The 18,345-nt window shown below is 35.5% G+C and overlaps 2 protein-coding genes across 3 annotated transcripts; both read right to left on the bottom strand.

Annotated features, from left to right (window-relative positions):
• Positions 1-1,658: 1,658 nt before the first annotated feature.
• LOC132164583 (pentatricopeptide repeat-containing protein At2g22410, mitochondrial) lies at positions 1,659-3,925 on the bottom strand. Its single transcript, XM_059575119.2, has one exon. The coding sequence runs from the start codon at positions 3,785-3,787 to the stop codon at positions 1,772-1,774; it is 2,016 nt and encodes a 671-aa protein (XP_059431102.2). The 5' UTR covers positions 3,788-3,925; the 3' UTR covers positions 1,659-1,771.
• A 563-nt stretch (positions 3,926-4,488) lies between these two features.
• LOC132168038 (T-complex protein 1 subunit alpha) lies at positions 4,489-18,345 on the bottom strand. Of its 2 annotated transcripts, XM_059579103.2 has the most exons (18): positions 18,205-18,345; positions 17,444-17,508; positions 16,321-16,410; positions 16,112-16,198; positions 14,954-15,013; positions 14,742-14,792; positions 13,344-13,439; positions 13,085-13,150; positions 12,630-12,847; positions 10,460-10,556; positions 9,558-9,644; positions 7,250-7,384; positions 6,845-6,949; positions 5,622-5,750; positions 5,428-5,531; positions 5,118-5,208; positions 4,890-5,011; positions 4,489-4,781 (listed from the first exon to the last, which is right to left on the bottom strand). In XM_059579103.2, the coding sequence occupies exons 1-17, from the start codon at positions 18,260-18,262 to the stop codon at positions 4,925-4,927; spliced, it is 1,626 nt and encodes a 541-aa protein (XP_059435086.2). In that variant the 5' UTR covers positions 18,263-18,345; the 3' UTR covers positions 4,489-4,781; positions 4,890-4,924. The 2 variants fall into 2 exon arrangements, with proteins under 2 accessions (XP_059435086.2, XP_059435085.2); XM_059579102.2 differs by having other exon boundaries at positions 4,489-5,011.

Here is an 18,345-nt window from a genome sequence, read left to right as displayed (position 1 = left end):
AAAAATACCTGTAAGAATCACATGTATTTTAGACGCATGTAAAATTTAATAAATTGAATTGGGAAAAATATATTTCAAAATGAATAAATTTCTCATTCCAAACATGTTTATCAAAAAAAAAAAGAAAAAAAAAAAGAGAGTTATATGGAGTAGTTCATAAAGGGTTCTTATCAGAAGTTTATTATTAGCTAATAATGAGTAATAATTAGGTGGAGGTGGGTTCCAATCCTAATCCAAATCCTTGAAATTGCACAAAACCTATTCTCACATATAGTTATATTGGAGAGTATTTTTGTCCCATTAAAAAGTTAAAAAGACAAAAATATCCTTAAAATACTCACTAGTTCATTTAAACTAGAGAGAATCTTGTTCTTTTTAGAATTTTATGTTTCGATTTAAATCTAAAACCAACTCTTTTAGGGTGTTATGATTTTTCTGTTAATTGCTTTTTAGTTGGGCTTAGAGTTTTTCTAACGTAATCTTTTAGTTTTATTTACTTTCTTGTAAGCACTTATTTTGTAGGGGATTTTTTTTTTGGTAAGCACTTGCTTGTATAGGTAGGATGAAGATTCACTGTACTTAATTTCCCGAATTACTAGCAATTGGGGAAGCTTCATAGAGTAGGGATTACAAGCACTTGCCCGAATTCTTATCCCAAACAGTTGGGGGCTGCTTGGAGCAAGTAAGTCGTGCAAACCTCTCTCTCTCTTTTTATGGAATTGTACAAATTATTAGCAATTCGAATATCCAAAAAAGCTCTGAATCTGTGTAGGTCACCTTCTAACTTTTAGGCAGTCTTGTTTCCGAGGACTACTCGTGGATATTTTTGTTTTTGTTAAGTTTCTTCAATAAATTCATAGATAATTGTCTATATATTGGAGAAATAATTACAATATCCACTATTACAAGAAATCCAAAGATGGTTGTTTTCTCTGCGGGTGACTGAAAATGCATGGCTTTGGAGATGGCGAAATTGTTTATAAGGATGATAATAGGGCCACGTGAGTGTGCAGACTCACATGCCTTTGCGTTTATGTAGATCTCAATCATTTTTTTATTATTAATTTTTTTTTTTTTTGACATGTCCGCACAAGGAGGGGGAGGAGGATTCAAACTAGTGACCTCCGCTTCATTAAGCGTGGTCCCAGCTGATTGAGCTACCTCTTGGAGACATTAATTTTTTTTTTTAACTTCACTTTAAACTCCTAAACTGCAATGCCTCACAAATTTTAAAATTTTTTAATTTAATCCCTTGAACTTTTAATTTAATTCAATTGACTTTCCTTTGTCAGATTCAATCATTAACCCCAAACGGAAATTACTAAAAAGACCAAATTATCCTACGACTTTTTATTTTTTTATTTTTTATAATTTTTAATTTAAAATTAAGGGTAAATTTGTAATTTTTTTTATAAAAACGTCAGGGCTATAAAGATCATCTTATTACTTTCAACGTTTAAAATCTGATAAAAGGGGTACATTGTATCAAATTGAAAGTTTATGGGTAAAATTGAGAATTTTTGAAATTTGATAGGTCTGCCGAAATCAACACCGCTTGTTACAGCCATAAACAATGAGAAAAACTAAAAAACAACATAGCATTGAATAGTTCAGTGGAAATTGCTTAATAGAGGCGTTTGGCTGCTGAGAAAGTGTAATGAAAATCAATTTCAACATTAGATATTTCATTATATGCAATCCCCGAACAAAAGCGGGAAGTCCTTCCACCACCAAAAATATTCTCCCTCCCAATTCCCAAAGACTTTGTATCTCAAGTTGTTAAGAGATCATCACAATATACATGAAAGTTGATGAATTGGGAAGTATTTGGCACAAAATCTTCCAGTTTGGACAGCAAAAACATTTCGTTTGACACTCGATAAATCTCTTCAGATTGAGGGTGTGATTTATCAGCAACCAAAAATTCACAAAAGTCTCCCTCTATCTCTATCAGGCTACGCCCAGGAGTCTTCTTCACACCCCTCTCTCTCATCATGCTTCTGATCATCTTCACATCACCCCATCTTCTCTCATGAGCACAAATATTTGCAAGCAATGAATAAATCCCGCTGTCTTCTGGATCCAACTCCAAAAGCTTAAAGGCAGAAAGCTTTGCCATCTCAACATTCCCATGCATTCTACAAGCATTAAGAAGAGCACCCCATGCTGCTATGCTTGCTTTCATTGGCATTTTTGCTATTAACTCATAAGCTTCTTCTAGTAGCCCCACCCGACCAAATAAATCAATCATGCAAGCATAATGTTCAACCTTTGGCTCCATCCCAAAATTTCTTTCCATGCTTTGAAAATATTCTCGACCTTCAGAAACTAAACCACCATGACTGCAAGCTGACAACAGACCCACAAATGTGATTTCATCGGGTGTACATCGCAAACCGATCATCTGCTCGAAAAGGGAAAGGGCTTTGGTCGCATGTCCATGAGAAGCATATCCAACAATCATGGAATTCCAAGAAACCAAATCTCTCTCCAACATTTCATTGAAGATCATTGCAGCCGCATCAATTCTCCCACATTTTGCATACATGTCAATAAATGCATTTGCTAGAATCAAACTAAGTTGAATCCGCTTTTGATTGATGTAGTAGTGGTGAATCCATTGACCCAAATCCAAAGAACCAAGTTGACTACAAGCAGAAAGCACACACACCAAAGTGTTCTCTATTGCAACCAAACCTGCCTCTACCATATCAAGAAATAATTTCAAAGCTTCCTTTGGTTGATTATTCTGAGAATAACCTGCAATCATTGCACTCCAAGAAATCACATTTCTTTCTGGCATGTCATCAAAAAACTTCCTTGCCAAATCCAGTTTGCCAAACTTTGCGTACCCATTAACCATGCTAGTCCATGAAAACACATCCCTATTTATCATGTTGTCAAAAATCTCTCTAGCAGCAACCAGGCTACCACATTTTACATACATATCCAACATAGCGTTTTGCAAATTCAGGCTCGAATTCAAATTCTTCTTTTGTATATATTCATGGATACTCTTCCCCATACTTAAGTCCCCTTTCAGTGAGCACGCTGAAAGAACCGCAATCATAGTAACCTCATTTGGCTCAACATCACTCAATAGCATCAAATTAAACAATTGCAAAGCCTCATCCGTACAATTATGCACCGTATACCCATCAATCATCGAGGTCCAAGTAACAACATCTTTCAGAGAAGTTTCATCGAACATTTTACGCGCAAGTTTCAAACACCGACGAGTAGCATAAAAATGAACCAACCCATTTCGCACTACCAAATCCGAATCAAAACCCATCTTCCAAATACAGCAGTGAACTGATTCCCCGTCTAAAACTGTACAAAACTGCTCGCACGCCTTGAGCGCAAAAACAAAGCTCCGGCGGTCCATTTGGACGCGTTCTCTAACCATTCGACGAAAAAACAAGAACCCCATAGTGGGAACTTTAGCTTTACAGTAGCCTCTGATCATTGTGTTCCATATATAAGTATTGGGGTTTTCAATCTGAGAAAAAAGCACACGGGCATAATCAATGTCACCGGTGTCAGCTAGAGCGCAAAAGGCTAAGACCCGGCTCACAGGGAATGTGTGAGTAATGAGGGCAGTAACGGTCATGTGGGCTTGAATTTGTTTCAATTGGAGCATGTTTGCGCACGATTCCATGATTTGTAGAGTTGGGTTGGTGATTATAACGTTGGTGGTAGAGTTCCATTTGTGTTTTTTGGTGGAGGTTGAAGAGAGTGGCCTGAGAGAGTGGAGCACTTGTGTACTACTAAATTGTAATTTCATTATATTTCGTCGCAGAGCCGTCGAGAACGGAGGCACGGAGGTTTTGTTTGATGGTTGATTTGAGGGTTGAGAGGGAGGTTCTGCCGATCAGGCGGTTGCAAGTTGAAGAAGCCATAATTTTGCTTTCTTCTCCGGTGTTTATTTGTGAAAGCAAATAAGTCCTCGTTTGTTTTTTGTCAAAGTATATACATATATATTTTGGTTTGGTGGGGTGAAGATTAAGTAAGTCCAGCCCAACTTTGTAAAATGGGCTCTTTGTTTGCAAGCAAATTGTATGGAATAACGCTATAAAATATATTTTTATTATATAATTATCTCACAATGTTTTTTTTTGGGACATGTCCGCACAATTATCTAATAATGTTAATGATAGTCTCAAACCAATTTTTAAATTAGCAAAAAAAAAAAAATTAGCAAAAAAAAAAAAATTCATGGGATAAAAATATTATAAATAATATTTCTCAATTGTGTAACAAGCTTTCAACATGAAGTGTTCCGATTAAGACTCTTACATTTACAAGAGAAATAATGCTATTTAGTAAACTCTTGTACAATTAGATGGTGTAACAATAAAAATTAGCCATCGCCCAAAAAACAAAAAAAAAAACCATTATTTCATTTTTACCAGGATGCATTCAATCATATGATAAGTTGTACAAGACTACTAAATAGAATTACTCTTGAAAGAATAATGTGTAATAAGCAGTCACGAAGACATTTGCAATTATTTTATAAACTTTTAACATGTGTTAGCATATATAATTATAGAATATTGAAATTTTTTTGTGGCCAAGGTGGCTCCAATCATAGACTTACACGTGTGAAAAGTAGTAAGAGTTGCAAGGGAGATGGAGAGGATCCCTTTCCAGTTGCAAGTGTTTACTCTGTTCTGATTAGACCCGCAAAATCTTCTAAACATGGAAATCGGCTGCTTTGTGATGGCAAGACCAATTTGATTGAAGTTGTTCTAGATGCTTGGGCAAGGGATTTTAGCCTTAGAGCAAGCAAGCAAGCTTTTTATAAGATAAACGAATGCAAGCTTAAGATAACAAACTAATTTATAAACCAAAAACAGGCATTTTTGGTGGTACAAACATGATACCAGAAAGTCCTTTAAAGAGAGAAAAAAAAAGGGTCCTAATTCTCTTCATTCTGACTTTCATCTTTGACAAGCTTGATCATGTCATCAATTCGAAGAATCGTTATGGCTGCTTCAGTTGCAAACTGGCCAATGGAAAATTCAAGAAACCACTTTAAAAGGCCATTTGGAAATAATCCCTAATCAATCCTCTTCATCAGTTAGAGCATTTGTATGTTCTACAACATTTACCTGAATTATCTTCACTTTGCTCATTGCAGGCTCGATGACTCCGGCTTCTAAGTTCTTCCGAATGGTTCCATTTGAAAGGTCTAGACCCATGCTGCAATAATTTAAGAGGTGACCAAACCAATTACTATTGAGTGATAGATAAAATAACAAAATTTCCACCTGTCTGGAAATGAATTTTACTGAGTACTTTGAGTGAAGAAGAAAAAATTCATTTTATTCATAAAAAATAAAAAATAAAAAAATAAAAAATAAAAAAAAACAAATGCTTAATCCAAAATGACACTCACAGAATAGCTCAAAAATAAAATACCTAGATAAATGCTTCTTATCGGCATTGGTTTGTGCTATGGTATGGTAAGCCCGTAACTTTGCGACCAAATCGGTGGCATCCTTAGCAGCATTCACGGCTAGCACCTGAACAAAATACATGTCATTATTGTCTCTTCAGCAATTCCAATGGGTGGGATGGGGGGTTAAATCATGCATTCATAGATTATAGTAAACCTTTGGTATAATTAACAAAGATTCAGCAAATTCTGCAATTGCCAACTGCTCACGGGATCCTAAAGTTGTAGCAAGGCACTCCAAATACCCGGACAAGGCAGCCTCGACTGCGCCTCCACCTGCTACCACCTGTATTGCAATATGTCATGGTGAAGAATATGAATAGGAAAATTGAAAACTCTGCATTGACGGCAACCAACTTTCTAATAAGTCATTTCCATTTTCTCGTTTCCTTTTTTGTTAGAAAACAGTGAAAATTCTTACAACTCCCAGTTATGAATAAAAAAAAAAGGATAGTAAAGCAAAATGTCCTATTTGGTTCAAAGAAAAAAAATGAAGGAAATAATACATTTGAATCCATTAAAACCTGAATAGCAAGCCCCTACAAGGACGAAGTGAATCTTGAAAATGAAGCGAGTAATTTCAGCAAATGATTTGATGTAATATCTTTTGTAATCTCACTTGTCATAGCACGAACTGAACCAATATTATTTCCTAGTCAACACAAGAGTGTCTACAATTTCGCAATTGTGCCAACTAGTAAGTACCCTTGGGTCTATTTTTTGTAGAGGTATCACTGGGCTAAGAAATCAAGGTCACGCCAAAGTGCATTAATTCCACATGAAAGAGTTACATAAAAACAATTACAAAGTTCTTTTTTGTATCTCCAAAATATGATATTAGCTGGGAAATGTCTCTTCAGTCTTATGTATATGCATGCTCGAGCGTGCTGGGCCTAAGCTTGTCTGATCAGCAGATTCCTATATCTCAGATTTCATGATATGATTTTGGTGCTGACTCCACTTCACTTTATGGGACGTTAAAAATAAAATTCTATCCCTTCTTCTGATCAAGCAAAAACCCAGTACAATGTGCATCTAGTGTATACCCAAAAACAACTTGGGCAACAAACGCCTATGCCACTAAGATATGGGCAAATAATCAACCGAAAGCTTGACAACAGATGCAATAAAAAGCTCACTAACAACATAGTAGACATAATTGCTAAATGATATAACTGCTTAAAAAGTTACCTTATTTTTGAAAAAGAAAAGCATATAACATTAAGCCATTATATTATATTAAATTTCCTACATATCCAAAATCACCCCACCAGAGTCATATTTGAATAACTTTGCTTATTACAACGAGCAACACTAATAAACAACATATTCAAGAGTTTGAAATTATAACCAAGTATTAGAGAAAGTGCCGAAGTTTACCGTATTGGATTCAAGGGTCCTTTTAATGATAGACAGAGCATCATGCAGAGCTCTCTCCATCTCATCAAGCATATAGTCATTCGCACCTCTGAGGATCAAGGAAACCTAGAGAAAGTATGTGAATAAAAAAAAAGGCAACATCAGAAGGTGACTATGCATGAAAACAATGTCTAACTGATATCTCATAAAGTACAATAAAAAAATGTTCATAGTTTCTATATTAAGTTACATCCTTTAAATATTACTTTAGCAGGCTAACAGTTGAACTTAACAGGGTTATAGACTCATTCTTAGGCCTGATAGAAGGAGGAATTCCACAAGGATTTTCAGGCAACTGGGTTGTAAAGCTGAGAAGTGTAAAATCCAAAAAATAAAATAAAAATAAAAATTAAAGAAATCACCCACCGCACTTGTAGTTTTAGTCCCCTTTATCATAATCACATCATCATCAGCGATACGTTCCTCAACAACTTCATCTGCATATCCAAGAAATGATGAATCAAATGATTCCTCTCCTTCCATATCAGCAAATGTTGAGACCTGCCCATCAATTGTACACAATCACAAACAAAATAATAATGGTTAGCCTATTTAAAACAGTAAAATTATCATTAATATGCACTATAATACAAAAACTAATACATAACAATCATACGATGGATACACTGAAATTGAAGAAGGAAAGAGCTAAATATATAATTCAAAATTCCCTCCCCACACAGTGTTTTACACGTAAAGCCATCACTCCGAAACCTCTCTATCAATATTCCATATAATTCATTAATTGAGGTGGGGATGATCAGGCTTATAGATGAAAGGAGCTAACTTTGAGCATTTATCTACTGGGATGCTCATTCTGGGAAGAAAAGAGTAACAAATAACCTTGCAACTGAATACAGCTTAAAAGATTAAATCATGGCAGGTAGGCCAAAACTGGAATTAGCTTTTAGACTTTGCTAGCAAATTGAATATATAGAATTTACGGCAAAGATAGCCAATTAAAAGTAGACATTTCATGATAATAGACTAATTTGCTACAACATCAGAAGTATGTACTGAGACAAGATGCCTTGCCAAGTAGAGGAGTACTTCAGTCACATGCTATAAGTTGGTTATTTTTCCAGGGGACATAATGAATTTTAAGTTCTGTTTGCTTTCTTCATTTCCAAGCAGTTACATTTTGAAATAATAAGAACAGCTTCAGAAAAACAAAAATTATAGTGAATCATTAAGCTTCATAATTGTACTTCTGACAGTACAATAATAGATTGGCTTTTGGGGCTAAAAATGTAAACCCGTACTCGACAGTTAGAGCTACATGTGGCATTTGTGCTAATAGAATTTCTTCTTGCTTGTGATAAAGGAAAAATTACATATTTGGACATTTATGTCAGAGTTCATCAAAGAGCTGATAAGAACGACCAGATGAAACATCAGGAAGCTTTGTAAGAATTCAGATAATCCTGAAAACAAAGGGAAGTTGATAACATTTTAACAAATTACATTAGAATTAATATGCCTTGATAGATCTTGTATGAACACCAAAGCGTTGCTCTCACTGTAGTTATGATACTGATAGCCTTGCTAGATCAGTTGGTGGTGTTAAAGGACCAATAACAACATGGGAAACAAATATGATATGATTTGAAAACAGCAATGCAGGAGTTCTGATATACTAGGATTCGGTATGCTGGGAGTGCATTAATAAATTAATAAAATCTGCAGAACATCGTTCTTGCTGCCAAGGTTGTATGTCTTTTTTTAGCCTACTCAAGACCATTACATATATGTGTATATAATATACATATATTAATTTTTGGTTTAAACAAATATTAAAAGCATCAAAAGCATAATTTAAATTACAAGAAAATTGTCAATTATCATTTTCTAGTGACACCAAATGTGGTCTTAAATTATCTATTTTTCCATGGACTGTGGACTACACCCAACCCATCAAATACAGCCAACCCTAGTCCCCAGCCCACTAAATACCCATTCAACACAATTTGTATAAGCAAATCCAGAACATCAAGGTAGCTCACTCTCCAAGAACCACTCAAGAAAGTTCTCTGATAAATCTCTTTACCAATCCATGCCCAGCACCAACAAGCAGTGTCCTTTGACTCAACTCTACACCATCAAAATCCGCAACCTGGCCTCTCCTTGCCACCACTCCCACACCCTGACAAAAATCAGAGTGGCTGTCGATCTCTTGACAAGTTTGCATGTGTGGGGCCATCCACTACTATATCTCACCCAACAATGCTGTGATCCTCCACATCAACCCGAAAAATTGCTAACTCTAAACAAAAGTGTACTGTATGTCCTAGTAATCAGACTTTAAAAAATAGTTTTTAAATTTATGACATGTATAGGATACGTATCAGCCATGTCCAATATGTACTGGACACAAATATACAGGGGCTTTGCAGCTCCTATATTAACAAAAGAGGCCCTAATGTGGACCAAAAATATACCTTTTTGATTATAGATAGTTAAAGAGAACAAGTAGTACAACTGAGTACTTTGCCCCCTTCACCACCAAAAAGTTTTTTTAAGCTCTGCTGATTCAAAAATTCTAAATCACAATATTTCTGGACATAAACTATTGCTCTTGGTACATCCATGATTGCATTAACTATTAGCCAATGTCAAAAGCAAATAACAGCCTTGAAAAGTGATACCATTAAACATAAGCAGGCTAGAAATTTACCAGGGTTGCACCGGTTGCCTTGGCAACGTGGCGCATATCCTCTTTCCGAACACGTCTGACAGCAATTGCCCCAGCCTCAACAAAGTACTGAAAGAACATCAAAGAACAAAAAAAAAAAAAAAAAAATCATAACATGCCCAAATCTAAATCTGCTTGCAAGTGTGATAGTAGGTAAATAATGAACTAGGAGAAAACTAGAAAAGAATAATCTAAGATTGCCTGTTAGCCTGAGTTTACTGTTATTAAAGTGAACCCATTTCAAAAGATGCTTCAGACCACACAATCAACAACATAGTGGACCAAAACCAGAAGATAATTGACGCAAAACTTAATTTTTTATCTTTTTACTTTTTTCACTTCCCCTACTTTTTCACATTGAACATCCTCCAAAATTTTAGAGAGCTCATTGAGGATGCTCTTAGACACTTCAATGGATCAAGAATACCTCCATCAAACAAAACACTAAACTTTCCCTAGGTACTTAAATATTTCCTATACTATATGGATATCTCAAAGTGATACTTCCAGGTTAATCACACCATGCGCTACAAACTTCATTTTCAGTTTGGGGCATAAAAGAAAAAGAAATTTCAACATTTTACCCTTCCTATTTCCTAACATTTGGTGTTTCACACATCTCCAAAACATTAATCCAACATTTTCTACCTAGCCCCTGTAACATAGTAATAATCACAGGACCATGACCACGACCAAAAGACAAGTGACCCTTTAAGTAATGCCAACAAAAAGATGACCCTGTAACCAGTACATGCAACCAAGTTCAGTTAGGGTTATGGCATCAGAGAGGATGTTAATTGTCATGCCAGCCAATTCAGTGCCCACAAATGAATACTGGCCATGTCATAGATGCAAGGCAGAATCATATATACATAGAAGCTTGCCTTGAGTGCCATGTCATCTATCCCTTTTGTTGTCAGAACAACGTTAGCTCCAGCTTTCAGAAGTTTTTCAATGCGTTCTTTTGTCATATCAGCTTCTCTGCAAAGACATATGTAACATCAATTCCACATAAGCAAAAATGTAGACAAACATTACGTAATGATTTTTTGTCTTGATAACCATAAATAAGTGGTAATTAAAATTGTCACAACACAACAAGCTTAACACATGAAAGACTTTTAGTTGCCGAGAACATGCACTAAAGAAAGGGAAATGCAATATTTTTAGCCTCATAAATGAATTAAGTCAATGCTACATGACAAGACACAGCATGCTTATAAAAAAAGGAAATAAGTATCAATAATTTTATTGGTAAGTAATTCAATTTTATTAAAAGTGTAGAGTGGCACAACCCTAGCATACAGAAGGTACACAAGATAAAGCCCTAATAGAGAGAAAAAGAGGAACAAAAAGCCAAAAACTAAGAGAAATTAGAAACGGGCAGGCTATTGAATGCTGCTATCCATGTGTAGAAAGACTATAACATCTTTTTCAGCTCTAACAACGTAGTCTCTTGATCTTCAAAGCTCCTTGCATTCCGCTCTCTCTAAATACACCATATTAGACACAAAGGAGCCAATCGCCACACTTCCAAATCATTATGGTTTTCCATTTGTCCTCTCCAACTCACCAACAATTCTCTCACCCTTATAGGCATAACCCAGGTTACACCAAATAAATGAAAAGGCGAACTCCATAATTTTCTTGCAATCTACTTATCAAAAAAAAAAAAAAAAAAAAATTCTTGCAATCTCACAATGAAGAAGGAGGTGATCAATAGATTCCCTACATTTCTTGTACATACAACACCAATCCACCACAATAATGTTCCTTTTTCTTGAGTTAACAAGATTTTCCCTAAAGTTGTCATCCACACAAAGAACACCACTCCCGAATGAGCCTTAATTTTTCAAATACTCTTCTATGAAAAAGAGGAAATTCCAGGAATGGATAACACACAATAGTAGGCTTCACTTCAAAAAAATTTCCTTTTAGAAGGTATCCAGCAAATTCTATCATCACCTCCTTGCCTTACTCTTTGAGAATATAACAACTCAAATAAAGAAGATACCACTACCACCTCCCAATCATATGCAGGTCTTGTAAAGAAAACATTCCAATGAATATTTCCATTTCGGAACTGCAAATGATTTGCAATACTAAATAATCTTGGACAAAAATATCTTCAAGGCCTATTCCCCACACCATAAATCATGCCAAAACTGCACCTGGGATCCATCTCTTACCTCAATATATTAAGTATAAATATATTTGAGGCACCATGGCAGTTTTCTTACTCCACAAGCACATTTTGTCTAATAATATTTTGTCCAACATGTTCCACTTATAGATTGGGTTAGTGACCATTTCCCTAAGACTACAACCATGATACCTTCGTACATCTCACTAATAACTCAACCCTGGTATGTACAACTGCAAAGTTCCGCTAAGAACATGATAATATGCAAACTATAAGTTATTAGACTCTTACTTTACAAATTGTAAGGAAGCAAAATATTAAAAAAATAAAAAAGGCAGGTTGGCATTTGTGCTCTTCTTCTCATAACCCATTGTAACATCGATGCAAAACATTAATCTTCACATGCCAACTAAACATAATTATATATTAAGGTTTCAATTAATTGCTTCCTGTGTAATCCATTCTCAAGACTAGATGATGTCTAAGAACCGGTAGCATGGCAAATATATATTTTGAGATACTTGTAGATCCATTTTAACAGATATTGCCAATAAAATTCCATTTTTTTTTTCTCCCAACTGACTAATTTATTTGTAAATGGACTATTCTCATCTTTGAAAAAAATGATAAAATCTCCACTTAGATTTATAAAGCGACTTATCAGAAGAATTTGGACTAGGTACACAAACACACACGGACATATTTGAATGCAAGTATATGTACCATTTTGTGCCTTTACCAGGCTGCTCTAAATAGGTAATTGGATACTAAATCAATTACTGCAAACAAACAAGCGTGTGGAAAGTGAAATGTAGCATGGTATTGATTGTTTCAATGGTGTGCAAAGCTGATTATCAATCAAGTAAATTACAACTATTAATATAAAAGAAATACTTTCTATTATTTCTCACCTTTCACGAATTTTTTCAAGCTCCCTGGGATCAGTGACTAAGACCTGGACACCCAATTGCATCTTTGTCTTCTGAAGATTAAAGTCAAGACAGGCAATCCTCGCAGGGGCAACCCTAATTGGCATTCCTTGGGCAGCACGACCCATATTTAGAGCATACCCATTCAAAAGATAGCTATCTTTTGCACTTTTGCCATGAGCTTTCAAAATATTAATTCCCTGGAGCATGATAAGAGCAACTAGGGCATTTGAACTTTCACTTCCACAAATTTTATCATACCACAAAAACCATGAAAAGCAGGTTGGGCCATATCAGGCCAATGATTCTACTAGCCAGTAATTTTAAAAGCAACTTACAGTGCATACTAATAATAAAACAGATATCAAATTTCCTCCAGATATACATGCACACTACATAACCATCCACGGATGAGGTATGGAATATACACAACCCACCTTAATTGGGTATTTGACTTCCCCCCGGGCATTTTTCATTTTAACAGCTTGTACAGCATCCACAACCTAGAAATATAAATCAAATATATGTATCAATTTTTTTTATAAGTATGTATCAATAAAACACACAAAAGGCTTGTCAAAGGTACAACAAGCACAAATGGCTTGGTTAAAGTATAGAAACAAGTACCAATTTCACTAACATCCAGAGTATTGGAACAAAATAGCTCCATATTACTTGAGCAAAAAATAAGCGTACCAGATTTGCAAAGAAGTCACTGTCACCAGCTATCAACTTTGAGGACATGCTTGTCTTGGCACAGTTTATTAGAGAATCTTTTCCAAGCTTTTCAACCTAGAGAACTCAATGAAACAATCTTATCAAGAATATTATATATCAAATACATTACAGCTTAGACAGAGCATTGGCATACAGAGCAAAATGAACAGGGACCAATCTCTTAAGTACAAAATTTGTTTTTGCTAACTGAAAATAGGAATGTTTCTGTAGAGGCAAAGATTGGAATTTTCAATTTGTGAGAGCCGTCCGAGGTTGAGAGTGAAGAGTCCGCGGATTATTTTGGTTCTTTTATTTCTGTTCCTTAGTGGGATAGTGTGAGGGGAACATTTGAGCACATGAAAATGCCACTGTTCCCGGGGTCCCAAGTGCAACACCAAGCAGCGGTCAGGAAGGCAGCGAGCTAGTGCAAAAGAAGTTAATCAAGCCCACTACCTCTTTATGAACCCTATAGGCTTGAAACCCTATGAGGTTTAGTGTAATTATACATGGATTGCATAAAGTTAAAAACCACCATGTTTGTGATGGAAGAAACATGTTCACCAGCCTGTTTAAAACTTCAATATACTAGTAGGATTTTGCCAAATGACTTTGTTGGTTGTACAAACGTGTGTATTTATCTTTGGTGTGTACGAATGTGTTGTCACCACTAGTGACAAATGACGAAACCGTTATGAATTTGGGATCCCGATTTGGAGTAATAGGTCTACTCTCACAAGTTTGAAAATGTATGTCTGGTATAAGTTAAAAATGTCATAATGAGTATGGGGTGCGCAACCAAGTAGATTACACCACTGTAGTAAAACTTGAGTTCAATTTAAATGGGATCCACTTTATAACCAGTGGGACTCACTATGTTAATATAAAATTAGCTATTCAAAAATACCCAGACCTATTGTTCTTCAAACGTTTTTTGCAGGAAAAACATTTGAATACTTACATCACTAACCAAGTAACTAACATGCCTTATGTCTTATCAAAATCAAAGTGTCATCTACAAACAACAAATGGGACAGGGACACTAACAACTCTTCATTACAAACTTCTGTCAACAGAATATCAAGTGTATGTCCTACAATTTCATGGGAGCAAAAGAATGTAGCAAGGCCTATAATACAACAATTCAATATGTTCAACTTAAGTTTGGACCACAATATTGCACGCCAAACCCTCTCCCCATTTTTAGCATGAATGATAAAACTGACAAACTCATAATATAGTCTTTCATGGCAACTGTATGATCCATACCAAACTGCCATTCATGCCTACTATGGTTATGAACCACAATTGTCACCACCACACACAAGCATCACATTTAGTTTTCAACAACTATACAAGACAAATTCATATGAGACTTACCTGTACAGCCAATTTCTCCTCCACATATTTGCATGCCTCCCTCATAGCAAGCTGTTCACATCAAGAACATATGCAAATATAGAGGATAAAACCATAAGGCAACTCACCAAGTAACATAGTGTCGAACTTGATTAGTGTATATACTTAAAATAGAACAAAAAGGTGGAGAGAGAGAGAGAGAGAGAGAGAGAGAGAGAGAGAGAGAGACTCACTCTGTATCCACTGATTATGGATGTAGGGTGAATGTTATTCCTCACCAAACCATTTGCTCTCTGCAGAATTATGATTAAATGATATATTAAGTCATCGTCCATCAAACCATAAGAGAACTAATAGGCGAAGCCATGTTCAACTGAGTGGGAGTGATTGCTCCCATTGAAGTCTCATAAACTTGTGTGGATAAGTTAATTTTTTTGGTCAAGTTTTCAAAGTTGCCCCATTGGAGAAGATTGTCCCCGCTAAAATTTCATGAAAAGATGGGATTTTTATAAAATAATTAAAACAGTTACAGTTTTTGTTAAGTTTTCAAAGCAACCTCAGTAAGGGAACAAGCTTCAAAATGAAATATTAAAAATGAGGTGCAGTTCACTTAAAATACTTAAAAATTATAGCTTGTTCCAATTTCAAACACCAAAACGACACAAGAGGTACTCCATAAAATTAAGAATTGAACCAATTCTGATTTAAAATGTTTAATATCTCGTCTTTTCAATTTCTCACAATTTTTATGTGCCCCAAAAATGAGGTAGAAAAATCCCAAATTGTACGCTTTTAAGTTTGACTAAAATTATTCAATAATTGATTCCATTGCCAAAAACTAATTTTACATGAAATGAATTTCTTGATGCTCTTTTTTAATTTGCATTGATCAACCATCAATTTAATGCTTTACTTTTATCTTTGGTTTTAATGATTTGATTACTATTGATATGTGATTCTGTCATCATAAAATTAATTGTTCCGTGGAGATTTACTTCCTACCCATTATTTTACAAAATAAATAAATAAATAGCGAACATCAATATTATAACAAACAAAATATTTTTTTTTAAAAAAAATTGTTGGGTCGTTATGTTGGTTTTCAATTTAATGAGTGAATAATTTGTATTACTAATGTTTTGTTAATAGCCTCCACCAGGGGGAAATTCTGGTTCCGACCCTATGGAAATTCCACTATAACCAATATGAATATCAAATCTTAAAGAAACACACTAGCTACACTTAATCATAGATATGGCATAAATGTGATTCCTCACCATAATATCATTTGCTCTCGGCAGGGAATAGGATTAATTAAGTCATCATCAAAACATTAAGGGAATTCCTTTAAAACCCATAAGAAATTATATGAACAGACTGCCTACACTTACCTTAAGTAACTCCGCAGCTATGATGACCACTGAAGTTGTCCCATCTCCAACTTCTCTGTCTTGAAGCTCAGCCAACTCCACGAGAACCTACAAACCAAAAAAAATAAAGTTAAACATGCAACACAGTGGAAGAATCTGTGCGACAACACACACATACACAACCATAACAGTAAAACAAAGTGATAAGCCAGATGTGACTCTTTATCCACCTTGGCAGCAGGGTGCTCAACTTCCAACATCTTGAGTATTGTAGCACCATCGTTAGTAATTGTCACATCACCAATATCATCAACAAGCATCTGAAACAATAAATCAAGAAGAAGCAAGTTAAACTACACGGATGAATATAAACCTTTGGTGAAAAGGTATGTAAGCAATGCCTCTGAATAGACATTGAAAAACAAAGTAAAACTTGACATGCAGTCAGCATTTTAATTTTTAACTGTATGACTACAATTATGTTAAATAGTCTTCATGGATTGGTACCCCTCTTAAATAAAAAACATACAAGTAAACAAATGAACCTAAAGACACTACTCTTCTTTCCTTTCCCAAAATGTCCTTCTCTCATCAGTCTTCACTGCCTTATATATATTTCACTCCAACACATGTGTGTGTCCAACCATACACCTCAACAAACGAACATAAATACATAGGAACAACATCACTCCATTGAGACAATCAATATGCTCAATTTGAAACCACTTAGGCAATACAAAGGAGATCGCTTGTCCACTATCCTACAACTATTACACAATCAAATTCACTAAAGTCTACAGACTTACACGTGGTGTAACATTTTGTTAATGCTACACTGCTCAATAACTTATAATCGAACTAATACTTTGACAATTCTTCCATTAGGTTACATGTTCTCTATACTAAACACACCACATTTCATCTCAACCAATTATCATTTATGTTGGATCAGGCCTTTGACCATCTTATCTAAAAACCAATTGGTATCCAGTGAAGGAAGTCAAAGCCTTTAATGGCATTCGAAATCGCACCCCGCAAGGCATGTTCTAAGAGCCGTCCAAGTGAGCAGAGTAGCATTATTGAACATCAACAATTTAATATCAAATCCATAAACCCATGCATTTAGCATATTCTTATAAGATAAAAACTAAACTTTGAACATTTAGATGAAATAGTCCTTAATCTTAGCGGGCATAGGGATTATAGGAAGACCATGTTCAACATTTAATGATGGCACTGGCAAACCTCTACAATTAGCCATTCAAGTTACTACAAATAACACGACAAAGTAAAGCAAATCCTATCAGGAACAACCAACATTGCAAGTTGCAACCACAGAAACAGCATCAATACCTTGTCGAGTCCAACGGGACCTAGCGAGGATTTGACAATGTTAGCAACCGCTCCGCACGCCATCACTATTCCACCATACCACCATCACAAACAAAACAAAAAATTCGGCATTAAATTCACACAAAATTAAAATAAATAAAAGCAGGTTTTTCAGTTGCCACCTGGCTATCCAGTCCCAGTATGAAAAGATTCCCGATTACTCTTGAGGGGCTGAATCGATTTTTTTTTTTTTTTTTTCAGTAAATTATTTTAATTCATACAACTGAGAAGAATAATGACCGTCTCAAAGCATAACTGTAGCCCGTAGGTTAGATAAAATCATCGCCATCTTTCATTGAAACAAGGAAATGAACTTAATCCAAATGTTCCATCACACGAGTTGTTACATAACTCCTCTCAGAACACATGACACTAGCAAGCCCGAAATTGGGTGCCTTATACGATCAATACTATGTTGCAAGATTTTGCACAATGACTCAAATTCAAATGCAGCAGATGATGCAGAAACCAATTGATTGAAGACCAAAAGAGAGATAATGATAACATCAAATCTAGAGTTAAGAATTACTTATAATTGTTATTCTTGTTTTTAGTTGAGGTAAGGAGATCCTATCAGCCTCACTCAACATCAACACCGACTGAACCTCTAGAGCTATTTTTCGAATAAGAAAGCTTGTCTATCTCCGCCGCTAATGTAGCGGCTAGTCGAGCAATTGAAAAACTCACGCCATCGATTACACAGAGAGAGAGAGAGAGAGTACCGTTTTGAGTGCGAACGTCCTCGCCGGACTGGCGCTCGCCGAGAATATCAGGGCCCATTTTGTGGTTCTCTGAGAGAGCGAGAAAGAGAGATTGTCTAAGTCAGAGAGAATGAGAAACCCTAGATTAGATCTATGGATGCA

The sequence above is a fragment of the Corylus avellana genome, chromosome 2 (assembly GCF_965113065.1).
Source record: "Corylus avellana chromosome 2, dhCorAvel1.hap1.2, whole genome shotgun sequence".
Lineage (NCBI taxonomy): Eukaryota > Viridiplantae > Streptophyta > Magnoliopsida > Fagales > Betulaceae > Corylus > Corylus avellana.
This window is presented reverse-complemented; position numbering and strand designations above follow the sequence as displayed.